The 27,862-nt window shown below is 39.8% G+C and overlaps 1 protein-coding gene across 2 annotated transcripts; it reads right to left on the reverse strand.

The window, feature by feature from the left end:
* Nucleotides 1-64: 64 nt before the first annotated feature.
* Nucleotides 65-27,166, reverse strand: zgc:173742 (DNA topoisomerase I, mitochondrial). Of its 2 annotated transcripts, none has more exons than XM_042412823.1 (20): nucleotides 27,032-27,166; nucleotides 26,620-26,753; nucleotides 25,322-25,376; nucleotides 23,060-23,106; nucleotides 19,860-19,964; nucleotides 19,659-19,746; nucleotides 19,385-19,512; nucleotides 19,084-19,199; nucleotides 17,921-18,042; nucleotides 14,390-14,512; nucleotides 14,050-14,237; nucleotides 13,206-13,350; nucleotides 11,727-11,870; nucleotides 10,998-11,183; nucleotides 7,636-7,704; nucleotides 3,043-3,157; nucleotides 2,209-2,336; nucleotides 2,000-2,100; nucleotides 1,359-1,508; nucleotides 65-430 (listed from the first exon to the last, which is right to left on the reverse strand). In XM_042412823.1, exons 2-20 carry the CDS (start codon nucleotides 26,733-26,735, stop codon nucleotides 328-330), a joined length of 2,229 nt encoding a protein of 742 aa, XP_042268757.1. In that variant the 5' UTR covers nucleotides 26,736-26,753; nucleotides 27,032-27,166; the 3' UTR covers nucleotides 65-327. The 2 variants fall into 2 exon arrangements, with proteins under 2 accessions (XP_042268757.1, XP_042268756.1); XM_042412822.1 differs by having other exon boundaries at nucleotides 26,620-26,776.
* Nucleotides 27,167-27,862: the final 696 nt, after the last annotated feature.

The following is a 27,862-nucleotide window of genomic DNA, read 5'->3' on the forward strand; positions in this document are numbered from 1 at the left end:
GAGGCATTTGCATCAATGTCTACTTAAAAGTAGTATTTAGACAAATTGTAACCACTCTTGTCACTTCACTGCATAGTAGGAACTTTTATTCAAATTAATGGAAACATAAAATTTACAAACAAAATACAAACCAACAGTCCTTTAAAGTGCCAAAAGCATCAAACAGAAATGAACAGCAGTAAACAAAACAACGTGTCACAGGGGCGGAGCTTGATCATATCACATAATCTCATTACGTACAACATCAGTAGCCTATGAACATTTTACAGATGCAACATTACAGTACTGTATGTAATATAAAGACTGAAGAGTTTTGGATGTTTCAGACTAGAACTCAAAGTCTGCCTCTGTCATGTCGATGGCCCAGGCAAACTTGTCCCTTTGGCTCTTATTGTAGATTTTTTCTACAGGTACCTCCACGTTCTTACACCTAGAAGAAAAAAGAGACTTAAACATACTCTGCAAAATAAATATTCAGTTTAACCCAACATTAAATCTTCTAGTATCAAAATCTTAATATCCAGTTACTTCTGGCTTAGCTGGCTGTAAGTAAGTGTGAAAATTATGTAACACTATTACTAACATTTTGGCTCTTACTGATAACAGATATACTGTTGTATTGAATTATGAACAATACAGAACATCAAAGTTAATAGTAACAGGGTTTTTGCTACTGAAGCAACAGTAAAACTACAGATAGTTTAATTGCAGAAACTTGAAGGTTTGAAGAATTTTCAAATTCTATATATTATAGTTCAGTTGAAACTAAACTATAGTTTCAGTAAGGAGATATTTCTCCAATAACATGGTGCAACAGAGGTTTTATATGCAATCATCATTATGTCACTGAATCTACAGATAAGATTTTCTTTGTGTTCTACATTACCGACAACTATTGTCACCTAGCTTGCTGCTGTAAAAATCTGTTTTAAAGCCTGACAGGACAAATGGTTGTACTACAAACATTTCTTATATCTCTAATAAAATCATCATAAAATGCGATGTCAGTCAATGATCTGTAAACACATTGCATTGTCTCATTATTTTGCAAATGCAGTACTTCTGTCCATTGCAGCTTCTTGTAGAAACAGTGACTCAGTTTTTTACTTAGTGGTGAGTCAGTGGTTGGATTGTTTACACATTTTGATCCAGTCCACTGACATGAACCTGTCTCAACAGGTTAGTCATGCAGTGCAGGTTACCATGGTAATACCTTATATCATGATAATGCAAGTTAACACTAAAATTAGCTGGCTGACTGTGTGCTTTTATGTCGGCCTACAGGTGCATCAGTTTGGGCAGTTATGTGCATAAGTGTGTTTTCAGCTAGGTATCAAGTTTTTTTTGTATTCACCCACCAAGCCACACTAATGCGTGGATCCAAGTAGTTGAGCTTTGAGGTACCCAGAGCAATCTGTTTGTTTTCCTCTCTGTCAGTTGCCTGGACTTCCATCTTCAGCAGCTGCTCCTCACAGCGTTTCACAGCTGCCTTCTTCCGCTCCACCAGCCTGACAGAAAATATACACAAAAGCAAGTGCAGCACTCAAAATGCCTTTAGTGATAGCATTCCTCTCTGTTATCAGGTGTAGGGCTGACTTACTCAGCGCAAGAGCTGTACCCACTGTTTTCATGAATGGTCTTATCAAGGCCACCATGGCTTTTAAAGTTCATGAAGTCAAAATGAACAACAGGGAAGCGACACTAGTACCTTCCACATCCCTGGAACGAGAAAGTGTGTCCATGCTTTTGACTGGTACTGTACATAATTGCAACTTCAAGCTTTTACTTTTCCACACAGCTCATTATTCACACTGAAGCAGTTATGTCCGTTGATTGGAGGCATTTAAACCTGTAGGGTACTTTTCGATGGGTACTTGTGCGTGTTGCTTGTGATTAAGTCTGCACTGAAGAGATGCTTGCATTTTAAGCATGTTAATCATTTCTCATTGTTTTAATATCTGTAGGTTGCTCTTTTTTTCTGCACCGTTGTGACACTTACGTCTGCAGTTTGGGGTCTGAGCTGCCTTTGGTCTTGGCGTCCTTCTTGGCCTGTTTCAGCTCTGTCTTGGCAAGAGCCAGCTGCTCCTTTCTGGCATCAATCTTGGTGGAGCACATTAGGACATAGACATTCAAGATTTCATTGAATGCGCTGGAAAACAGTGTCTAATAACCTAAGTCAAGATTATTCACCAATATGGCTGTTCTTACCTTGGCCTGTAGGTTAGCCATGGACTGCTCAAAGGTCTTTGGCGGCGCCCGCTGGTGGTTACAGAGAATTGCAACTGCTCTGTTAGCTCTGTTGTAGGAGAGCAGCTTCTCTGCCACATTGTCAGAGTCTTTGGAGGGTGACAGAATAGTAATTTGTATTTAAATAGGAAAATTCCACTGAGAACACATATCTAACCAGAATCCTGCACAGAAATTTAAAAAGATAAAATCATGCTGGTGTCCCTTGTGTTATTATTGCCAACCCACCATCTGCACCACAAATCACACACAATTACAGGTTGCTACAATTTCATTTCATTATTCTGATCCCCATTAGCTTTATCTATTCTTTCTGGGGTCCACACGACACCCACCACAACCATGTGTCAGCCCACAGACTGGCTCTCAGTGGCTATCCAGAAATGAGAAGAGAGTGTGACACTTCTATCTCTGAATGAGAAACTGTGGCAGAGGCAGCCAATGGGACCCTGATAAGAGGGAGGCAGAGACGCACAGCACTGGGTACAGTGATAATGTACTGCTGCCATGGATGGAAAAGCTGACTGACGCCAGGGTATCTTGAATCAAGCAAACTAAAAATAAAAAATGTCAAAATATCAAAAGTGTGGCATTTTTTTTGATGGGACTCCATGACACAAGCAGCCAGGTAATGAGACGACGATAAGAGCCAGAGTGATAAAAGGCTGCAGTATTAAAACTGCAGGTACCCATCCAGAATATGAGCCAGAGCCTTAAAAAGCCTGAGTATGGTATACAGCAATGTCTGTAAGATTAAGCTGTTTTACAGTATAGTGAGTGTGTGTATGTGATTACTGTTTGTGAGTTCTTTGAGCTGCTGCTGTAGGGTGATGGAGGCGTTGTATGTCCTGAAGACCTTCGCAGTCAGACCCGGCATTAGGGAACTCAGATGTTTGTTCATCATGGTCGTCTGACACAGGTGGGAAAATAGAAAAGAGGAGGACAAAGAGCAACATATATACACATGAATGTGGTCTAGGACAAATACAGCGTCTGCACTAAACCATTCAGCCAGCTGAATGAAAGCATGCTCTCTAACCACTAGGTGGCACTATGGCATTGTATGACAGCAGTGTTCAAAGCATCTGTGATATACCATAACAAATAAAACACATAAAACACCATCTCTGCCTTCATTATCATCATCATCCATTAAGAGTGGGGAGATTAAAAAAAAAGAGAGCACACAACTATTCCCCCTCTGACATTTCTGCAGGTATTATAACAATCGAGAGCCGTCATAGCCGGTGGTTAGACAGCCATTCGCTCCTGTCGGATGGCTGCAGCTTCAACAGAACAGCAGAGAGATGAAACAGAGTTAACAGTGTAAGGGCACACAAACTGGTGTGAAAGCAAAACAAACACATGCGGCACTGATATGAGGTGCGAACACGTAGACTTGAGAGACAGGTATCGCATGTGTTTCTAAGCATAGATGAAAACACACAGATGTGGGAAAGAAGAGCCGGGGGAGCTTACCACTCTGGCAAAAGATGAAATGATTGTGATGAAGATTACAATAATGATGCGGTTGGTTTAATCAGAGCAGGGTCAGGACCTGGCTGTCTGGGGCCACTGACTCGTATGAGTGTGTGTGTCTCACTGCGGGAGCCAATTACAAAACGGGATGAGGGAGGGTTTACATATATATATATAAGTATACATGCATGCATGAGCACACAGGTACACACATCTATGCACACACACACACAGTTGGTGTCGTGCCTGCCTTGTTAATGAGCTACCTAGCTCTGCCCATGCAATGCTAATGAAGGTGTCTGCAAGTCTGAGGGGCGAGTATTGACAGCGCTCTCATACCCCCCCAAACTCCCTTGCTGTGATGTGTTGTGTGCACAAACGTGTCTGTGTTTGTGCATGTCATCTATGTCATGTAAGGCATTACCACAAGTTGTCATTACTGCAGTTCTAATTTCCTATTTATAACACAGGGGTTTATGTACTGGACTTTCTCATTAACATACTGCAAAGCCAATTTGTGGTGTTGGTGACTAATGCCAGGGAGAAATATTGACTGTTGCCATTCTAAACGAGCTATGATGATCTGTTTTTCACTTTTCACTGGGTCCAATTTGTGTGTTTTCTCTGCATCGGCTCCCTGATAAAACCTGCCTACTAGTAGATGGCAGAAGGGATACAATAGGGAAAAAATAATGAAATGTGTCAAAATAAAGCAGCTCATAGGGACAACACTGCACCGCAGGTAGTAATTTAATTTAGTAGTAATTTGACTTAGATGTAGTTCAGGAAATCCCACTGAGGTTACAGTTAACCTGAAACTGCAGACAGAGTGTATACTGTAGCTATAATGATGTGGACTCTGGAGAGGAGCCTTCCAGATAAACCTGACAAAGCCTGCGTTTTCAGCTCACATCAGACACTCAGACCTTCATATGATGTGTGTGTGCATACTCGGAGAAAAAAAAAACAAAAACATGACCTGTCTGGCTGTGGCTTGTGCAATTAAATATTGAGGAGCACCATCTCTCCCTCCGTCTGAAATGTCATTCAGTACAATGAAATGTTTGCAACACTGAACGCTTACAGATATTGAAAGCTCGGGCCACAACATTCAAAAATGTTTTGTGCACTGTGACGTACGTTATTTCTGCAAAATCAATATAACTGCGTTTCAGTTTGGCATTTTTGTGCAGGTAAGCAGAGATTGTAAGACCGGGACAGAAAGGAATGAAACGCCTCAAAGTTCTTGTGCTGGATTTGAACCCTCTGTTACACATGAGTGCTATACTTCATGAGACTTCTGAGCCTGCAGGAACTTCTTTTGACAATATTGAACAATGCAGTGGTTTTCTAATTATAGCATTTTGTTCAGGAGACCTGTTAACATACACACAAATTCATATCCTGTTACCGCATGTTCACACGTGAATAGCACTGAAACAATTAACACCAACCCCAACAGGCAAACTATTTTGGCGCAAAACGTCACTGAGGCTGTTAATGGGATATGGCTAGGAGTCACTTAACTCTTTCACATTTTGTTTTCCCAGTTTTCCACTTTCACCCTTCAACAATGTGTTCTCTCTCCGTATGCCCAGCTGAGGATAGCAGCACTCTTTACATCTTCTAGCTTTCTTCCACCTCCTCCTCCTCCTCATCTTGGCCTCACCGCAGCTGCCTGGCTGTCACTTATGCCCCTAGCCTTCTCCAACCCTCCATCTTTCCTCCCTCTGTTCCACCTCCTACATTTTTCCAGCCATCGTCCGCCTTCTCCTTCCTAACCTCCTCTCACCTGGACCAGCTGTCACTTCTTTCCTGCCACTCAGTCTACTCCTCCACGAACCCCCCCCCCCCCCCCCCCCACCACCACCCCTCCCTTTGCTCTCTCGGTGGCCTGGCCTTTCCAGGTGTCAATCAGGCCTGCCCACAGCAGCCATTACCATTCCACCTCCAACACACCCTGACATTTCCTGACACACTGGAGGGCAGAGAGCAGAGGCAGCGCACTCCCTCTTTCAATCGCTCCATCTTTGCATTTCACCCCTTCACTCCTGTCCTGTCTTGCATCTTTCTCTTCCTACTTGTCAATCTTTATACGCCAGCAGGTAGCTGACTCTCAGACCTTCTTAGTGCTTTCATATCTGCATTTCTTTCTCCCTCGATGTTTGATTAAAGCCTTCTCCTCCAACGTGACCATTCATCTGTTGCGTTACGTTCCCACCTACAACCCTGTCTCTCTTGGGTGTATGGTAAGGTACTTCTCTGCAATGACAGCACTTAACCCAAGGTCAGCAGGTTGTGAGCAGACAGAACAAGCAGTACCCTGGTTTCCACGACTAGAAACCTGTATACTGAATGACTCTGAATGCGTCCTTGATAAGGATCTGTTAGCCTGTGTTACGGTTTCAAATACACAAATAATACTGTTGATAGTCATATTAACATCATACCAGCAACATTACACCTTCACTATCAATTTCTGTATCTGTATCTGTAGCATATGTCACAGACGTGAAAAAAATATAAGGTGTCACCACTGCAGGTCAGCCAGGGCAGGCAGCCCCTCTGGCGGGGAACTCCAGTGCAGAGATTCGGTGACATCCTGAGCTTTTCTCAACTCCTGCTCGCTTTCTGTGATATTAGTTCAAACCGGGACTCTTGTCTGTTATTTAACTTGCTTCCAGACGGAGATTTGGTGTAGTTATTTTCCTTTTTTGTCATCAGTTTCTCTCCTAACAGTTAAGGTTGGTGGTTTGTTTGTTGGAGTGTGTTTGGCTCGTTTGGGGGAACTTCGTGGAGGGATTTTCTTCACTTGGAGCGGTGACAGTGGGAGCTTAACTGGCAGAACAATCAATATAATCAATAAAAAAAAAAAAACCCATCCGGTGTGAGGAGTATATGTGGCTCAACCAGACCGCACCATGCCTGACAGAAAAAAAAGCAGCTTTCACCTCACGTATTATTCATTTTTCACAATTGAGCTCACACTTCTTAACCTTTTCTCTGTCTAGACTAAACATAAATGAAATTTCTAATGAAATGATATGAAAGTTTCTATTACTGGTGGCTGTTAGTAGCAGCGCCGCAGCAGCGACACCGTCTGTGTGGACGCTGCACGCTGGTGAGCCGCAGCGGTTCAGCAACGCACGCGCTGCTCGGGTACAGGTAAGCAGTGTTTCCCTGGTCTGAGAAACCCAAAGTATCCCTGCAGCGGACTAACCATGTGTACAACTGTTGCATTCTGTGTGGCCTTGACACCTGAAGATAGAGGAAGAGGCTGAGAGGACAGCCAGATTTTTTTTATGTGTGGAAATTCATCCGCCCAGCATGTTCACTCTCCATTTCCACTCACGCAGTTTCATTTTTATCTGCCAGAGTCCATCCCTTCTCTCTTTTGAAAGTCCTCTCTGCTTTCAGTCTCCCCGCTTCCAATATTCTTCCCTACTCCTCACCTCCCCGTTTCCTCACTTTAGCCCTTTCATCTCTTCACACCAATGGCTCACCCTCATTCAATCTCATCTCTTACACCTTACAATTTAGTCCCTGCTTTTCCTTTACTGCAGTCTTCTGTCCCCGGAAAACATTAAAAAAAAAGAAAATTCTATTTTGCTCTCACAATCTTTTTCTGCCCTTTCTTCAAATATTACACACCTCGGGGGTGTTTCTCATACTTTTTACATAACGCTCACGAAAAATTATTTCACACAGACTTTGCAATTAATCAAGGCACTTGTGAGCAGTTTTCAGCCATCTTTTACCAATTCTCTGCTTCAAACACGTAGTGCAGCAGCTGGTAGTGTTTTACACAAGGTTCTTCTAAACTAAACATCTGGTGACTAGAATCATTGTAAATGTGTAAAAAAAATACTCAAGGAAATGAAATGTGGAGGCAGACAGTGAGACACTCACATTAAGGCGGTCAAAGAGTTCGTCTCCAGGTTCCTTGTTGTCCAAGAATAGTTTCACATTCCTAAAAACCTGAGAAGATATACAGACAGCAACTTGTACTTTCACAGGTAGAAATTAAAAAAAGAAATGTTTTTTGTTGAAAGCTTGTTGTTAGTATATCTCAACTCAACCTGTGGTTACCTTCTTTAATCACTAACCAGGATTGAAATCGGGGTCAGGCCTGGTTGTGGAAAATTCATTATTTTGGGTGCAAAACATCAAAGGTGAAATTGCATTCAATATATTAATAAATTTAACATGAAAGGCAGTAAGTGACACCAATTCCTTGAAGGCTGGCTTGCAGGGCAGATCTAAAACATTTTACATATATATTAAAACACACATACATAGACATTATAAAACACCTTAATGTTTTAGCAAGTGTGCCTAGAGCCTGACTTTTTTTTGTCCATATCAGAGCAGAGCCAGAGGAGAAGAATTGGCACAATTACCTGTACGTCTGACATTTCCAGCAACTCTGTGGGTTCCACAGATGCACCGTTCCCCAAATAAACTAGCCAAATATGCAAGACACCAATTAATAGCAACAGATGTGTTGCTTTATAAAAACACAGTGACATATTTACTTGCTGATTTGTGTTGCAAAATTTACACTTCTGCGAATAAACTAATAAAAATAAAGTGAAAGTGCTTTTGGGATGGAAATGTAAATCAGTATCTGTCCAAAAGTCTCAGAGAAGCAGAGACACCAAAGTGAGTTTGCCTAATTGGTTTAGTGATGTGTTTGGGTGTGGGGGTGTGTGTGTGTGTGTGTGTGTGTTGAGGATGGAGACAATTAATAAATAAATAAATGCTCAGCAGGCTGAGCTTACCCAACACAATACGTTTATGCATCTACACACTCTGGGGTTATTTGATGAAGCCATTCAGCGTGCTAACTGGTGTTCAAATGGATAATGGGTAACTGTTTTTAAACATACAGATACACTTGGGTGAGGACCAGCCATTTGTTAAGCATTCATGGCTGGAGGAGGCATTGCCATTTGTGTATCAATTCCCTATATCATCCAACTGTATGTTCTCTGCATGCTAACATTTTGCACAAACAGCAGAAATTCCATAGACTATATATATATATATATATAAATATAAATAAGAAAAATATATAATCCCCCCCAGAGGTTAAAAATGGAAATTCCTCACTTCCATCCTTGTTCCATTTTAATCCAAGTGACATTTAGCAGTAATCTCACAGATTTTCCGGGGAATTGATGATGCTAAAATATGCAAGGGAATAATTAATTCTAGCTAATGTGTTGCTTTTGAATGCACTCATTTGAATAATTATATGTTCTCCCGAAGAAACAAAACACTTTGGTTGTCAGGTGCTAACATTTCTTTTTCTATCTCTGGAACAGAAGATAGCATGGGCTGCCACCAGACGTGGGTGTAGAAATTTACACATGCATGCGCAAATACGCACACAAATGTGACAGCTGTTTGACAGATTGCAAACAAATTGCAGACAACTCAACAAGATCTTAAAAAAAGGTCCCTGCCACATTTTTATTGTTTCTTGTATTGTGGCGTTGGCCAACTCGCTCATTACTTTATGCAACATTTACTGTATCAAATACCCTAACAACTCACAAGAGCTGTTGCATTGCTTAATCCCTCTGTTCTTTTAGAACACCCTGATGGCAGTCTGTCCCATTGGTGTTACTGTAATCTGTAGACAATTGTACAGCAACACCGATTGAGCGCCCTACTTAAACTGACTTAAGCTGATTGATCAATGAATATGTAGACATTTGAAGAGAATTTGCTGCCTACACATGTCGGTTTAGTGGGTAACAAGCTTGTAAATATGACAACACAAATTATGCAGCATTTTATTTATTTAACTATAGTGATTTTGCTGCGGTACACTTTCTACAGTTTCTCACATGCAACTATTCTTTATTTGCCAGTACACACTGCTGAGACCTGAGAGGCTAAATATAAACATAGAGAGTTTAAAACCATGAACCTCAGCAACAAGCTCAAGCTGTACTGCAGCTGAAAAAACCCTGAAAATTCCTGTTATCACAGTTTTTACACTGTGAAAACAGCCTCTTGAATGGTGACAACACTTCCCTTCAAGAAGGAGAAAACTAAACTTCATGTGCGTGGAGTTTAGTTGTCATGAAGAGTACTAAACCTGATGATGTCATACGATGTCTACAGGGCTATCAGCTTGGGTTTGACTTCTTAACAGATTGAAAATTATGGCTGCAACCAACAATTATTTTTAATTATATACACAATTAATTTGTCACTTATTTTTGTGATTAATCCATTAGTCGCTTCGTCTATTAAATGTCAAAAAATGAAGTGAAAAATGTTGATTACTGTTCCAGAAAGACTAAGATCCTCAAATGTCTTTTGTTCAAACCAACAGTCCACAACCCAAAGATATTCAGTTTACTATTAGACTACATACGACAATCTCTACTACATATCAGAAACCAGAAAATATGAGAAAGTTTGAGAACCAAAGAATTTAGAAAAGAATTACTTTAAAAATGACTCAAAATGATCAATTATCCAAATGGTTTGGCGATTTATTTTCTGTCAACTGATTAATGAACTAATTGTTGCAGCTCCACTTAACATTGCTGACTTTGTCTGACCAAAAAACCCCCAAAACTGAGCAAAACTACACATCAAGGATATATGATACAAGTAAAGGATTTTATTGTCTTAAGATTTGACAAACTGTCTCCAGTAAATCTGTATCATACTGACCATTGACTTACATTAAATAATGATTTCTATTGCATTACTATGTACTGCTCATGAAGTAGAAACTTGACCAAGTTATTCCAACCGCATTACTTTGCTGGACTGACCAACTCCAGGGCACCTCAGTAAATGGGTTGAGAATTCTGCTTCATGAAAACATAATCCAAGAGGGGTGGACTGAGACAGACGGACAGTTCAACAGCTCCAACAGACTGACAAATTAAAAGACCACAGCTTCAGGAATCCAATCTAAAACTGTGCCCCGAGGGCACTTCTCACTTCTGTCTCTGCTTTGGACTCTGTGCATATCGATACACATGCAAGTGACCTTCTCTGCAGGGGGACTTCTGCCAAAACGCAAAGGCCAAAACCTAGATTACTATAATGAAATATATTGGTTTTGTATCACCATGAACAGTGATACAATATATGTTACTTTCTTTGTTAATGTCTTCTCCTACTACTAATGGACAGATTTGCCTTGTATTAACCATGTGAAGTGACGAGAATTGAAAAATATTGAAAAAATTATTACGTGTGGAAGTGTGAATCAGTTTGCACACACTTTGTTCTTTTACCTTCTTGATGACAGGAACCTTGTTGTAGTAGCGAATGGAGTCTTTACCCAGGAAATCGAATTCCACCACATACTCGTTACCATCCAGCAGCTCGTGGAGTGTAATGTGCTCGACACGAAGCGAGCAGCAGCCCACTGTGTCTGCCGTCTCTCCCTCCTCCTTCTCATTACCAGCTCTCAGCGCCAGCTTTTTTTTTTTTTTTTTTTTTTGGATCAGAAGATAGAGATAAATACACAACAGATCCACACATACAGACCAGTCACTGTCATCATCAACCCTCCCATCCAGAGCGAGCATGTGTCAGTCAAATGAATATTAAATGCATATATACACACACAGACACACAACATTAACTGGAAATAAAGAGCTGAAGAACTGCATAGTAAACACGACAAAGCCAAATCAGAAATGAAATAGTCTTAAGCGTGAGCCAAAAGGCATTCACAGGCTCAATCTATCATTTTACTCAATGCAGACTGAGATAATTAGCTCGGGTTTACTGAAAGAACATGGCTACATATAATCCATTTTTCTGCTTGTAAAAGATCTTCCATCTAGCTATGTGAAAAAACAGAAAAGGGAATCAAGACACATTGCATTGATTTCCAATATGTTCACATGCGTCTTGGTATGAAAACTGAAGGAGAATCTGTGAAAACTGAAGGCAGTTTATTTCTAGCGCTGGTGTGTAAACACGTATAATTGACTGTGACGACGGACATCTCAGACCTTGTCTATGAAGTAGAGGGCTACGGCTCTCTGGCGAGTGCCCATCTGCTTTGATTTGAGATCCTGGAGGTACTGGGTACGGATGTCGTCCACACATGACTTCAGTTTCCGAGCAACCTCGTATTTCTCCCAGTCCTTCTCCCCCTGCACTCACAGGATGAAAAGAAGGAAAAAGGGATGAAGGAGAGTGTAGATAAAGAGAGTAAAAGTGAGCAAAAGAGCGAAAAAAGTGAATGAAAGGGAGACAGTGAGAAGGAGAGATGCAGATAGGACAGAACAGCAGAGAGAAGAATGAGAGAGAGATGAAGAGAAAAGCAAAAAATGAACAAAAGAACTAAAATGACAAATTCAAACAATTTTCCTTCAAAAGCCTCGGATCTAAACATTTGTCATTATGGTAATCACGACACAAATACAGGCAGTTATATCACACAAAAGAACCTGGCTACACAACTATAATTACAAAATGCTCTTCGCCTGCTGTTTGCTGCTGGTTATGTGTGTGTGTCCATCGGTGAACAAACAAACTCACACACACATATTATTATGAAGACTAACGGTGGAATAACTTAACCTTTACATGTGAGATGGAAGGACGGAAAAGGAAGCAAAACAGAGAGAGTAAGCAACTGGAGAACAGAAGAGATATGAGAGAGGGGGGGAAAAAAATAACACATTGTGCACATAACTCACGGACGTCATTTACGCTCTTTTTGAACAAAACCGTCGTGGAATTTTTTTCTGTTGTTCTTTAGAAACAGAAACATTAGAATACTTAAATGCTCATCTCCTACACAAACTGTATTAGAGTTATGGAGTTACTGACTATGACAAGGAGGCAAGTATAACATCAGACCCATAGCTCTAGTCTAAACACACTAGTGTCAGCAATCAACTATACACTACAAGCTTTCAACGTGACACTTTCTGACTTCATAAGCGAGTAAAACCCGACAAATTAGCTGTGACAAGCAAGCAATGGTCTGATTTGAAATACATGTTTTAGGTGTTAATTTAAGTTTACTTGAGGAAATTGTCAAACTCCAATAAACCCACTGTACACTTCATGTCCTGTGCCAATGAGCAGACACACAGAGTTAGCTAATAGCTGCTTAAGAATGTCAAACATTGAGCGAGCTAAAGACTCAGGTGACCAGAAATATGACTGAATTAATGCTAATGTTGCTCTGTATGCATATATGTGTTTATATGTTCCTACATAGATTTTTAAATGCACGTTTTGTGCATAGTAGGGAGGCAGGCAGAGCACAAGTTTTCATTGCACTGGAAAGCACTGCTTCTAATGCGTAAGACAATAAAACTTGAACACTTGCTTAGTGGTGCATTGAGGTGCTTCTTGGAAGATTGGATAAATGTATTTATAACCTGAAAACCTATTCTGAAAACCTACAGCGCTGAATCTAAACTGGTTATGACGTATGTGTCTGTAGAGCATTTTTTTTGGGATTGATAGGTAACCTTGAGTTTGGAGTTGGCGTTGAGCATGATGTATTTAATGGAGCCCTGGATGTTCTCAGTCCAACTGGCCAACCATGTCACAGTGTTGTCATGTCGAATCTCCTTCCAGTGGTGACCAGCTGGTGGCACAGGGAAAGGTAAGTCTCTGTTGGAGAAAGACAGAGCAAGGAAAAAAAAAAGCATCTTCATGTGTGTAATCAGCATTTAGAGCATTTTACAGCATACTACAGAGGCTCAAACCTCCTAAACATAAATGTATGACATACTGTACCTTTTCAACTTCAGCATACCAGAAGGGGCTACAACAAATGTAGTTTAAATTATGTTTGAGTGGAAAAATACAAGAGGAAACTTTTCTGTCAGGCTACTGAGAGTAAATAATAAACAATGTGTAACTATAAGCCTTTGGTGATGTGCTGCTTTAACGTGCCATATTTCTGAGATTACCTTAAGAAAACGTGTATTCTTCCTTCTGTTAATCCAAACACTGTACCATCTGCAGCACTGTATTACTGATGCCTGTGAAGCTGTCAATATGGACACGCTTTGTTGCATACTTGGTGAAGGTCCTTTTTGGAAAGAGTGAGTTATTACACCAAGTTTCCAAGTTTTAAAACACTTGCAATAAGGTTTTGCTTTATTTTCTGGAAATTAGTAATTCTTTGCTGTGTACTCAGCCAGAAGGTAACAGCAGGAGGTGTGACAACTTTTTAGCAACTTTTCAGTTTTTAGCAGCTAGGATGACAGAGTTTGAGTAAATCATGCTTTTTTTGTCAAGCCAGCCTTTTACTTATGCATCACAACAATGTCACACATCTCTGTATGCACTTTGCCTCGCTCTCACTTGCTGCAGTTGATGATGACATCCTCTGGTTGGATCCTTTTCTTCAGCATGCCCTGTTTGGGATGCTCGCCTCTACCCCTGAACAGTCCTGGAGGCTCAATCTTAAAGTTGCCGATACGTTCTTTGTGGTGGTCCAGCAGACAGAAACCATACTCATCCACTATCTTCTGATTGGCCTCTTTCACAGCCTACAACAGAAATAAAATAAATCATCAGTTTTCCAGATCATAAATTATCTACATTGACCTCCTTAAGACACCAACAGGAAGAAGAGTACTATAACATATGAAAACAGCAGCATAAACATGCACAGAAGGAAAAAAAAAAGCATGAACATTACCAGTTTCTCCTCCTTGCTCATGTTTTTCCTGGCCTCCACCTTGGCTTTGTGCATGGCATGAATCTCTCCAAAGTCACATTTGTCAAGATTTTGAATCAATGACCTCTCCTCATGGGTCATTTCCTAAACAGGTACAAAGCGTGTTACACTTAAGTTTGACTTCATCTTGAGTCTGGAATTCTTTTTGAAGTTTAATTAACATAAAATTTGCAGCGATTAACCGATTTCACTGTTGACCGCACTTTAGAAGGCAATCAGTGCAATCAGTTGGTTGCAATCTGCAACCTCACCACTAGATGCCACTAAATCCTACACACTGGTCCTTTAAAATGCCGTGCTGCAACAAGTTCAGATACGCAAAGTTACACATGCTGTCACGAGAGTGACTCCCCTTATTTATGTTTGAGGGGGACTATATTAGCTAAAGGAGACGAGAAGTGTTGTGGCAATGGCTGAGGGACCAAACATGAAGCAGAACATGAAGTAGCAGTGAGTTAAGAGTTGGGCTTTCAGTGCATCATAAACCTACAGCACAAAGCAGGAAAAGGAGCATCGCACAATTTATGAATTAACGCTCACCAAACAGCTTGTAAACCCCTCAAGAGCTTCAGTGTGACTATTTACATCCTGTTGCTTCCTCCTATCTGTGTTGAGTAAATGCTGGTATGGTTGGTAAATATGCCAGCTGTAAAAGAACTAACTTAACATTAGGATGTTGTAGACTTCCAGCTCTATACCATGGGATCTAATTAATTGCCTTTCAGTGATTAGTAACACCTGCATTTTCTCAGGCCACATTTAAAATTAGATTAATCAAAATAGATGATTGAAAATGAATTTAAAAAATAGGCATGGATGACAGTTGATGATAAAAACACTTTCCCCTATCAATTAAGTTCATCTTAATCTTATAATGATAATAATAATAACTCTGCAGTTCAACCCTCTGTTGCAGTATTCTTAGTGAGTGTCTTTTACTCCCTCTTCAAAAAAAAAAAAAAACAACAACCAAAAAACAAAACATGCTCATGTGATTTTATCCATCCATTGTATTGTGAAATGAATGAATGCATAATAATCATGAAACTGTGATTTTTCCTATAATCATACCATCAAAATCTATAATCGTTGCATCCCTACTTCAAATAACACAGCAAACAATGATGCATCATAAAAGCCAAATGAGACGAGCATAATCAAAACAGATCAGTGACCTTTCATTTAATTACTCATCTTTATGGAGGCGGAGAGGACAGAGAAAGAAAAAAAAAGAGTCGTTATGAAAGGCCACGGTATAGACCATTTCCTCCTGAGAAGGCCACTGCCTAGCAAGTTACACAGACTTGACACAACAGTACGCTGAAGGCAGCGGCAGCAGAGTAGCTCAGTTTCAACTATAATTGTCAACTTTCTAAAGTTATTGCACAAGGGGTTACCCCATCAAAGAGGTCACTAACAGAACAGCAATACAGATCAACTCAGTGGAGGCTTTATGGTTCATCTCAGAAGTTTCTTTGCTAAAATGCCACAACAACACGAGTGGCTTTTAATATGGCCTCCTGCTGTCAGGCAAGAAAGCGATTGCTGTAAGAACCACAGGCCAACATTTCAGGGACTTTCTGCCCACATAGAGCAAAAATCAATTTTTGGATTTCTATTTTTAAGGTTATATTGGCACTGAGCAGCAAAACATAACAGTACAACTGTAACACTGAACAGGGTTTTTAATGAGTTGGATCTCATTGTCATCACTCATCATTACAGCAGTGCTCATCACAAATGGGGCAGTAACCCTAATGGTTATCATATAAAAACATAAAGACTTAAATATACTTAAAAGTACTTGACAAACAAAATGACAGGAAAACTGAACATATCCATTAAGGCTGAAGAAAAGTGTCCAGTATTGTCGTCTAAGGATATAAGAGTTGAGATGCAAAAACAGACCTCTAGATCAGCACACACCTCTCTCTCTCTAGAAACACTGACAGTATGGACACACAGTCAGTCTGCGTGTCTAAGCATGACTGACACCCGACAGTGGGCGGGCACTGAGGGCAGTGGAGCGAGGAGAGTTTTTTCCGGCTATAATAAAACAGTTTAATTGGATTTGTTCATATGCAGGGGAGCTACTTGTATGGATTAGCATATCAATGCCTTCACACAAATCGTATTTTCAAGTGCATTGAGCACTAAGCAGCGCAAAATTAAATCTGCATGATATGCCTTGGGGCTTGGCATGGTGTTTTCCCTGTACAGAGGACACCCTGACAGACACCAGCATGCATGTACCAGTCACTGTTACACACACAAACCATACTTTACACACATATAATTCTACTATTTACGACATGCACATATTCTAACACAAAGCCAGAAAACAGACAGATACTATACTTGAATTTAGGGGTGTGCTATATGACGATATTAGATTGTGAACGATTAAAACGTCTCCACAGTCTGCCTTTACAGAGAGATCGTTAGTATCGTGCTACAGTGCACATTGTATCAGTTCAGCTTCATGACAGAGCGCTCACAGCAGAGCAAACTATCTGCACTGTTTACATCAGCAGCCCAAAGTGTTTGTTTTTAATGGTAAATGCTATAAAAACAGCAAGCAGCGGCGCTTGTGTCGGGCCTCACCATTAGCCTGCCACCTGTCTGAGCATCGTCACGTAGCCGGCTCACCAGTTAGCTCACAGATTTGATACTTGGTAGCATGTTTACAGCGGTTTTAATGTCCTGCTAGGAAGGTCACCTGTTGCACATCATGTTAAACTGACAGCTGGGCTGCAGGTAAAAGCCACCAATTAGCAGTTAGCTCACCTCCTAACTGGTAGCACTAACTTCTGTTATGCCGCAAGCTAGCGTGATGTCAGCTCTGGTGTACTGTGTTGGTGCCAAATAGACTGTAACTACTTCTTAATGCAGCTTTGCACACCTGCTCTTATTTATTTATGGAATTGTTTGTGTTTTAAAGTCATTTTATGTGAGTCTTCCATGGGTGTATGTTTTTTTTGTTATTTGTGAGCCCATAAACCAAGACAAAGTTCTATCATTATGTGACAGACAAATACATTTTTTGAATCTTGAATCCTGTTCAGATTCATGATCCTACCTGAAAAAAAAAATCATGATATGATATTTTTGCTATTAATATTATTGAAAGTTTTTGTAGCTGACATTTTGAAATGTGGACGCTGTTTGACTTTTTCTACTAACGTAAGCATTATTCAGCAGAGGTAACAGTTGAAGTTTTGACTAAGACGACGTTTCATCTACGCAGAATATTATCCACAGATGACAAAGCTGCCAGCTGTCATCATCATAGCAGCAACAAGGAAATGTTGCTGGAGGAAAATCACAATGGTTCACATTCAATAACCTTAACAATAACTTAATAGAATCTGAACTGTTGTAAAGCATGGCAATATGTTTTATTAGAAGTTTTAGGGCCCTCTGAGGCCTGTGTTGTACACCCTGCAGGTACTGGCTCAAAGGGCTGTTAGGAGTGGGGTTTTTTTTTGTTACCTTCCTCCAATCTTTAAAGAAGTTCTCCCGGAACACCTTTTTGGTTGTGTATTCATGGTCCAGCATCTGAGCAAAGAACAACGCCACCTCCTCAGCCGCCAGGCTCAGCTTCACCTCCTTACCTGTACACATACAAAACACCACTACACTGTGATATTTTTTTTTTTAAACAGCACAAAACAACTTTGGGTTTGCAAATGCTTTATGGCTTGATAGCTTTAGAAGCTCAGAGTCTGATCAAAGTCAAATATGCTATACAGTAACACCCACCTCGGCTTCTCTAGAGTCCTGTCAGGCTAATGCATGAATTTATAGAGGGCTCTGAGGCAAGGACAAAGATCTACATTCAACCCCACTGCTGAGACTGAGCTACAAACAAGAACATGCACGCACAGGAATGAACGGATCAAACCGGCTCCCTGTAGGACACCGCTGTGGGCCGACTGCTTAACAAAGCAAAAACAATTACAGTCATCAATCAGTGTTTGACCCAATACACCTTTGGTGTCCTAAGTATCCGATTGTGCGTGTCTTGTGTGTGTGTGTGTGTGTGTGTGTGTGTGTGTGTGTGTGTGAGCAATCAAACGGGACCACCTTTACACTGACATCTAGAGACCAACTTCCAAGAACTCCAACATAAAGAAATCAGTTTATTCTTTTAATTCACTTTTAAAGTCTCTTTAAATCAAAATGCTTTTGTATAATTATATATTATTATGTGTAGCACTTTGTCTTACTTGTTTACTCGCTTTTACTTATGTTTTATGAATTGACATGTATGTAAAAACATGTATTATACTGACACAAGCTACTGTTGTCTGTTATTTGGCTTTTTAAAATTATTTTATTTTTGGTATCACTATTTCTGCATCTGTTTTCCTACCATTTTCCTTATTGCAACTTTTCTGCTAATTTCATAAAGCATTTGAAAACTTTGAAGTAAAAACACTGAGAATCCTGGAAAAAATATCAAAAAGTTGACAAGTGCAGTGTGCAGAACAGTTGAATTTACTTGGAGTGGTCTCAACAGTACCTGTGAGAAAGTGAGATTATTTTTCCATTGCTGTCATGACAGAATACATGTGGAGTGTGTCAAAAACAACTTGTGTCAATCCGGTTTCAATCACACTTTCTAACACATTCACCATCCGTGTTGCACTGACCATTATAGTAGAAGTGAACGTCGTCTGGTAGAGGTTGGTACTCAGGAGGGAAGTAGGGTCCTTTATGTTCCAGGGACTTCCATTTTACCCCATCTTCATACTTCTCTTCCTCCCACCTGACAGAAAGCAAAGAGGATGTATCTGAAAAAGTGAAAATGCTCCTCTCCGGTTTCCCCATGCAGTGTTTGTGTTTGTGTTGGACTGTGTGTGTGTGTGTGTGTGTGTGTGTGTGTGTGTGTGTGTGTGTAGTGGAGAGGTGGGGCCAGGTCAATGCAGGATGAAAGGAGCAGCATTTCCCAACCATCGCCAGCGATTCTGCTCCTCCTCCTCCTTCTTTTTGATCTTCAGCTGTCTTGCCTCTTCAATCTCCTCCTTTGTCCTCTTAGGTTTTTTGGAGACCGGATACTCTCCTTCCTCTTTCTTTACCATCTGTGCCGAGAGAAAAAAAAAAAAAAAAAAAACAGCTAAGATGTGAATTCAAACACTCCCACTTTGAACCGCATTTCTTACAAACTTCATACAGCAGCAGTGTTACTGATGGAGACAGATTATCTCGGGAGTACACAGATTTTTACCTGTTCCGATCTCTTCTTCGCCTTCTTTTTCTGAGCTTCTCCGTCACTTTCTTCTTCCTGCCCGTGTTGCTTATTCTTTTTCTTTAAGCTGCGGGTATCCAGAGACGTAACAAATACTAATAGCTTACACAATGTATGAAAAACTAAATTACGGTTGGGAAAACACACAAACTGTCATCCAGAAACCCGACACTGGCTTACGTTTGTGTAGCACTGGAGTGTGAAGGGCCTTCCATGGGTTCATCCTTAATTCGTTTCCTTTTCAAACCTTTCTTCTTTGTAGTAAAGTCATCTTCCTCTGACTCCCTAAACCACAAAACGAGGACAATCATCCGTTAAGTAATGTCCAGTGTACTTTTCATATTCATGCTGGCTGTTTTTGTCCCCCCATCAATCAGAAGTCTGTCTGCTTTGTAGACTTGTGCAGTTCTCATTAGTTGAGAGAAAAATAACCAACCCTGCTCTCCTGTTTATAAAATTTAAGCAATATTTCAATTTAAGTTTTAAAACTTTATTAATTGTTCGGTTTTTGCATTTTGTCTTAGAAAATCTGACTTGAGCTGTTGATTTTGAATTACTTCCTACTTAACAAGCTAATAAAAAGGCAGAGTAAAAGTTTAATGGCTCTTTTTCACTGCTGGCTACAGAGTTAGGACTAAATAACCCTTCTGTGCAGAATAGAAAAAAAAAATCTTGAGCACATAATGATGTGATGACTGATATATCGGTCGGCCAATATCAGCCTATCCCAGATATTTTGGTATATATTGGTATCGGTGTGTATGTTGTCCAATATACGCTGATTTATGATTTTTTTTTAATATAGGCAAGTTATATAGGCAGTATTTTATGTCTATTTGATCTGTTTTCTTAATTCATGTACATGTAATAATATCAGTATATGCCCCAGAAATCCAGTATTGGTCGGACTCTACAATGATGACTGACCGACCACAAGAAATCAAACCTAATTACAGTAATTAAGCAACATTATGGAAACATGAATGAATGGTAATGACATAATTATGGCAATTACGAATAAAAATAATTACACAAATGCAAGCTTGGATGTCCCCGCAGAGTGTAGAATTGGTGTATAGGGAAATAGCCCAAATTAAGAAATCCACAAATTACAGTAACTGCTGCTAATAAATAATAGTGTTCTTGTTACCTTCACATAACGTTTAGTTGGGGGGGAGTGGGGAAAATGTGAAACAGTTTACTGCACTGTAGCACATAATTGTCAGACTGGCTTACTAAATCCCAGTTACTAGCCACTAAGACCTGGTACACAGTGTATGAGCCTAAAGCACTCTTCCTGCACTTCTACAGTAAGGCTCCTAATAGCTTCTGATTGAGGGCAATGAGCCTTTTCTCAGGTTCTCTGGTCTGACTTCATCTGATGTTTTCTGCACATGTTCAAGTTCACATATAAAACAAAGATGATTGAGTATAGGACATTTGTTTTAGGCTACCTCTCAAGAAATCATGTTTTGGATTCCAATATTTTAAAAAAGAAGAAACAAACTTCCTGTAAAACAAGCTACAGAGACAAATTAAAAACTGTTTCAGAGTAAAGTTTTTTTTTTTTTTTTTTTTCTTTTTACCATGACATAATGACAAGGAATTTCATTTAGCAGCTTCAGTTTCAGGGTCCAAAGTAACTCCCTCACTCACTCATTCAATACTTCTTATAAAATAGACAATAGTGAAAGAGTAAAAGATTTTGGAGACTTACTAATCATCATAATTTTGCATAATCACTGACAGCTGAGTTGTCCAATGATGTGCATCTATAAAATGTGGTGTATTGCATTGTCCATGCTATGGACCCTTTTTTGTTCCACTGTGGAATTTTTGAGGACAAAATATACTAGTGGATAAATGTTCACACTCAGAATTCAGACACTCAAATAAAAAGGCCATTGTTGTTAGTGTTATTACTAACACCTCTGCTTTTCCTATGATGACAAGTCAAAATATCTGCTGTGAACGAGGCACATTGTCAGCATTTTGATATAATGTAGAACCTGCTGCCCTGCACCATTTTCAGCATAAGGACACAGTCATGCTTTGCAGTGTAATCCTTCATTTGTACATAGGTTAGCAGAACATACATATGTACCCCTAACCGCTTTTGCTATGTTTACTTTTCTGCTTTCAGGAGAAACTGCACTGCTCACAAGTGGTGCAGTTTTCCTCTCTCTCATTTTACAAAACCAGAGACCAGTTTTGCCTATAAAACTACTCATCTATATCATTGTTTTTCTTTTCCAACTAGACTATGCGCAGGCGAATAAGGGCCAAACAAAGCCACATTGACTAAATTAGTTCCAACAGGTTCCCTTTGCATAAGGCTTGGCGCGTCAGCTCCCATCAGGGAGAAAAGGGATTTTTAATGTGACAAGTAAATGCGGCTCCTACTGCTCGTCTGCAGGTGTCACAATGTGTCACATCCTTTGCAAAGAAAATTACTGACACATCAATGTTCATAACCTCTACAGTAGGAAAAATAATTGTGAGCCAAGGCTCTTTTTATATTCACTACAAATTACACATATAGGAGTAACCTTTGTCAAACTTCCTCCCTGTTCTCTTTTAGTTTACTTCGCAAAACTGGGCTTGTGCTGTGGCTAAGCTATTCAATTTCAACTACTCATTGAGTAGAGATGGTAATGTTTTGTGGCAAACTGCACCACTGGGAAAAATCCATAAAAAGCTATACAAAAGGAGGGTGGGTCATTGCGCCCACTGACATTTACGGTCGGTGGTTCTAAAACCCTTATGTTCCTTCCCTAGCCTTAACTTTCCTCCCTGCGTGAAACCCACTCAACTTGAACAGCTACCAACTGAGCCTTTCTGGAGGAAAAAACCCTGAAGGGAAATATTAAAAGCCACAAATTAGCAAAATAGTTTTTCCAACTGACATCTCCTTTGAAATGTCACTCCCCACATTGGACTGGGCTAAGTCCACATCTGGGGAAACAACCCATTTATAACTCTATAGAAACACTGCTGTGAGACAGATTTGACGCAGCAGGCCTTCGGCCAAAGTCTGCCATCCCAGCAACACCTTGCTGAGCATCCATCTACTCAAACTATGCATTCTCATTTATTACTTTCCTGACAAGCCACAGATATTTGTCTTCAGTGCCGAGTAAAATTAATTTTCTGTGAGACAGGTTAACACGTTGTATAAAACGGGAATGGCTTCTGTCCAGGACAGGTCCCCTGACATCAAAACACAATAATTAATTTCCATCACCTCGGGAGGGAAGAGGGAAGAAGAGGAGAGAGATAAAAATAAGATTTCTGGCACAATCATTCCATAGTAGCTTGTCAGCTTATTATCTCTGCCTTTAAGAAGACACAGTTGACTGGCGTTAAGACTTCCTCCCTACCTGGCACTGTTGGCTGACTCCACTGGCTCTGTCTTGGGTGTCTTGACCTGAGAGGAAGACATATATTAAAGCTCAGCATAGACAAACTCCTCTTTATAGACATACACACATTGTTGATACTATGCAAGTCTTAAAACACGTGAGGAGGTTGTGACATATCTAAAACTCCTTGTACGTACATTTATGCACATTTCTTGCGTGATTTTACTCTGAAACATGTAAACATGTCCTGCAGAAGTCCTTCTTGTGAGGCTCTTGATTAAAAGGTGAGAGCACCAGTGACATATAGCCATTAGTTGATCAACAGAAAATTAAATCAAACAAAAATTTACATGATCAAATATTTCAAGTAAAAATGCCAAACATTCACAGTTTCCAGCTTCTCTGATATGAGGTTTTATATCACTGTAAATCAAATATCTTTGGGTTCTGAACTGTTGGTCAGACAAAAGAAGCAACCTAAAGATATCACTGTGGGCATTTTTCAATTAATGAATTATTATTAGAAAACTAATAAACTAATCAATCTTAAAAATAATAATTAGTTATGGCCCTAACTAACATTACACAGTACTGTGGAGTGGCAGTCGGCACAATGATTATTAAATTAACTTGTGTCATTTAAACATTGTAATCAGAATACTGTCCTACTTCCAGTAGTCAGGATGTTGGTATGCATGTAAATATACTCTGCCAATGTTTTGGGGATCGAATAGCATGGAGGTTACCTATTAGGACAAGCTGTTACACATACTACAGCAATGACAGCCTGAGCTGGGGTCAGCGGCTAACCTGGTATTTGACATGGTAATTCCAGACAGGGCAAGAATTATGGGTGGGCTCACATGACCATCACAATCTCTACCCTGGTAGTGATGACACAGAATTTCCATTGAAATTGGGGTCATCCTAAATGGGACATCTGGGCCTGTATTTTTAATCAAGCTTCTCAGATTCACTCTTAGGAATCACACTGAAAGTGAACCCAGGACTACAAAATGCACCTGACGCAGAGCCGGACTTCAGAGTGATTTATGAAGCTGCCTACATTTACTTTCAGTAAGGAGAAGGACTTCTCTAATGAGAGTGTGGTGGCCCTGTTTTACAGCACTTCCAGCCACAAAGTAGAGATTATAATGACATGATGTAGTTTTCTGACAGTTGCGGTTTGAAATATTAAACAATGAAAAAATTGGAATACAGAAAATAGTATATTTTATGTGTAGGCAAATTGTGTAAATATTATTAGGTGACTACACTATCTACCAACACTCTTTTATGACACCAAAATTAATAAATAGCTTGAATGTCATTATAATATTTACCAATAAGCCATTCACAATAGGCTGTTAACACTGGCAAGATACTTGCATGGCTTAAACAATAAATGTATATCATTTCAAATAGTAGATGATTTGATTCAGTTGCGTGACTTAACCTAGACATTATGTTGCATAGTGTGTTACTGCATATCAGGGCTGTGGGCGCATCTCACCCACACACTGAATCAGAGCTCCCTTCACTTTATTTGCGACACTCGTCCTTCTACTATTACTTATATGAAATTCATTTGATGTTGATATATCTATTCTACTTCATTGTATTTTTGTGACTCATGATTTTATTTATCTTATGATGTCTTGACACATGAATGTGATTAGATTATTGTGATGTCACTGGTCACTTTCATATATATATATATATATATATATATATATATATATATATATATATATATATATATATATATATATATATATATACACATAAAATTATTATCATATTTATTAAATATAGGTCAGCTATCAGAAATGTTATACAAATGACTGAATGAATGATGACGCAAAAGTTTGATTTATTACTGCAGAAATTATCGGTTGCAGCCAAATCATTACAGTTTCAACGCTGCGTTTTCCCCGTCACTGTGAGCTTATGACAAGAGCATGTGCTCTCTTTTGCATCCTGTCCGAGGCCCGAGGTCAAAACTGTTTTAATTTTTACAGAAACTGTATCATGCAATAAGCTCACAGTGATCCTCCCACAGAATGTGTGCTTAATCTCTGCCCGAACGCCGTCTCCTGCAACTCCTAACAGGTTGGGACACCTCTGGAGCTCGTGCTAAAAGTAGGAGCAAAACTGTGTCACTCTGAAAAAGCTTTTGCTAGTTAGGACTGATTTTCTACTTTCTATTTTCTACTTTACTATTCAGCCACATCTAGCCCTGCACAATATACACAGAAGAGAGGAAAATGAGCGATTTACCTTCTTTTGGGCCTTTCCATTATCAGTTTTCACTGCAGATTTAGTTGACTTTGCACTGCACCTCAGAAAGTCGAGATGGGACAGGGGTGAAAATGAGATGGAGGGAAAAGCCTTGTTAATGATGCAGTATTTGTAGGACATGAGCAGTTAGGGGAAAAACAGTAGAACTGTAGGGGAAAATCTGCTTTAACTTTCTGTGTGACATGACTGAATGGCCCCCTTAGAGACAGTTGAACTTTTAATCAGGTGTAGAATTAAAATGAAAGCACACAAGGCTGATGTTAGATTCATGTCTTTGTTCTAGTCAGACAAGCATTGTCCCAGAGGAACCGCTTACCACTCCAACATGTTTCTTTTCAGTATGACCTTTCCACCCTTCAGGGCTGAATGTATCATGACTTTGAGCTGCAATTATGCGTCTTTTTTTACTTTTTATTTTATTAAGAAATCTTTCCACGAACATCCCAATTTTGAATGTCAGACGACTAAAGCAGTAGGCACTTTCATGCTCAGGAAAATTAGTTCCATGAGTCTTGTAGCTGAGGAATATAAGTTGATCCTTAATCAGTAATTCAGTCAGTGTGCCATGAAATAACATGAGGCTAGCTGTCACAGAAAGCTGCCTGCTCTACTGCCAGTAGCGCTTACAGGTGTCTATTCATCTCCCTGCTCCCATCAATTACACAGGCCAATGACAGATCACTCTGCATTCATTTGTCTGCTCACATATGCATGGTAATAAATGCATCAGATATCAAGGTAAATTAATTTATTCGTATGAAGATGGAGTACCCACTGTACTCAGTGAAATGAATGCATACAATCAGTGCCACCAGCCCGCTCAACAGCTCAGCCAGCGTAGCTTTCTCTCAGTAGCACTTTTTGGAGCCTGTCCTTTAGTAGCACACAGGTGCCACCATATGGCTCTCACTCTCCTCTGGTTTATCATCATAGCTAGAATTCAGTTTTTTTTGTTTTTTAAAAAAATCCAAATTAATTTATCCCCACATTTCAATAACATGAAAGGCAATGCTACTTGCTGGCTCTATGTGAAGCTTTGATGTGTGGCTTGTGTTGATGCTGAACAGATGTTGGACGTGCTGCAGTTTAGGTCACTTGCATATATTATTAGTAAGCTGCTCTAACTTAAATATGAAATATGACAGGAGTAACACAGGCGACTTATCTGATAATGGCAATTGACTTCTTGATGGAAGAATGGTTAAATGTTAGCTACACTGTGACTGTCAGCAGTTTTTTTTCTCTCTTTTCTTTTTTCTCACACACACTCTACTCACCTGTTCATGATCGTATCCCCCCCGGCACCTGCGCTTTCATTATCACTCAGCCTCTTCAGTTTCGTTGCTTTGGCCTTGGCCTTTTCTTCTCCTTTGGCGTCCTTCTCTCTTCCCATCTCTCACTTATAAATTACCTTTGTAGGGCAGGCAACTTTGACTGGTTAACAGCAAATAAATGAACAGGTTGACAAACGTCAGTGTTCATAATATTCAAATAATTACCGCCCTGGATGGCTTTATCCAATTAACGCATGCTAGCTAACTTTGACACCAGTTGGCACAAAAAAACACTTTAAACGCTAGTTAGCTAGCTAACTGCAAATAACTGTTCAATTGTATTCCGCGTTGGTATATTAAGCGCAAAATAATCAAATTACACGACTATAGTAAGTGAAAAGCTAGACTTACTCACCACTTGCAAATACTGTTTTTTTTTTTACTATGAAATTCAAACTTTTCAGGTGGTTTAATTCCCTTGATGGTCAGCGCGATATTCTCTCTCTAAACTTCTTGCTAGCGTAACGACAGCAGCGCAAATCGGTCGTAAATCCCATGTGGATTCTGATTGGTTGAAGTTGGGTGGTGTCACGAAATAATCTGTGACCCGTGCAATTGTGTGACCTGTCATGGCAGGACAGGCCTGTGCTGTTGACGTTGCAGAGATGGCTGGTTGGGGTATCCCAAAGAGTTGATATCAATCATTTTGACAAAACTTCTGTCATCAGTTTTAAGATAACTTTGAGGCATCTTGATATTGACCATGGATGTATTATAAGAACTTACTCTTATTATACATCCATGATATTGACTAGCACAACCTACATCGTGGTACGGAAGCACGATGTATTAAGAAAATAATTGAGGCCTTATCTCGTAATTAGGACTTACTTACTATCTCATTGTTTTGCAATGGAAGCATGATGCACTCATATGAAATAGAGTAGATGTAGGTTAAGTAAGAAAATGTAAGTCTGGGGGGGTCAAATGTTAAGAGAGAATAACTACATTTAAATATTTGAGTCATATTTGTATTGTTATCAAAGTGGAGGGACTGGGGATAGGCTTACGACCTTATCTATGGGGAAACTATAACAAATAGTTCAGTTGACAAAAACTGTGATATAAAAATAATGTAAAAAGCCATTGCACCTTTTACAGACTGTTGTGTAGCACCAGTCACCACCATCATTTGCAGTGGATGTCTCTGATAGTTGATATACTTCCAGTGTGCCTGCAAATCGAT

The sequence above is a fragment of the Thunnus maccoyii genome, chromosome 5 (assembly GCF_910596095.1).
Source record: "Thunnus maccoyii chromosome 5, fThuMac1.1, whole genome shotgun sequence".
In the NCBI taxonomy this organism is placed as follows: Eukaryota; Metazoa; Chordata; class Actinopteri; order Scombriformes; family Scombridae; genus Thunnus; species Thunnus maccoyii.

What these genes read in the sequence shown, in the direction of transcription:
- zgc:173742 (XM_042412823.1), bottom strand. Translation starts at nt 26,735, where the DNA reads ATGGGAAGAGAGAAGGACGCCAAAGGAGAAGAAAAGGCCAAGGCCAAA. An exon ending in GTCATCATCAACTGCAGCAA is followed by an intron (nt 13,351 to 14,049) that starts GTGAGAGCGAGG and finishes TTTCTCCAACAG; the next exon opens with AGACTTACCTTTCCCTGTGC. An exon ending in CCCTCTACTTCATAGACAAG is followed by an intron (nt 11,184 to 11,726) that starts GTCTGAGATGTC and finishes AAAAAAAAAAAG; the next exon opens with CTGGCGCTGAGAGCTGGTAA.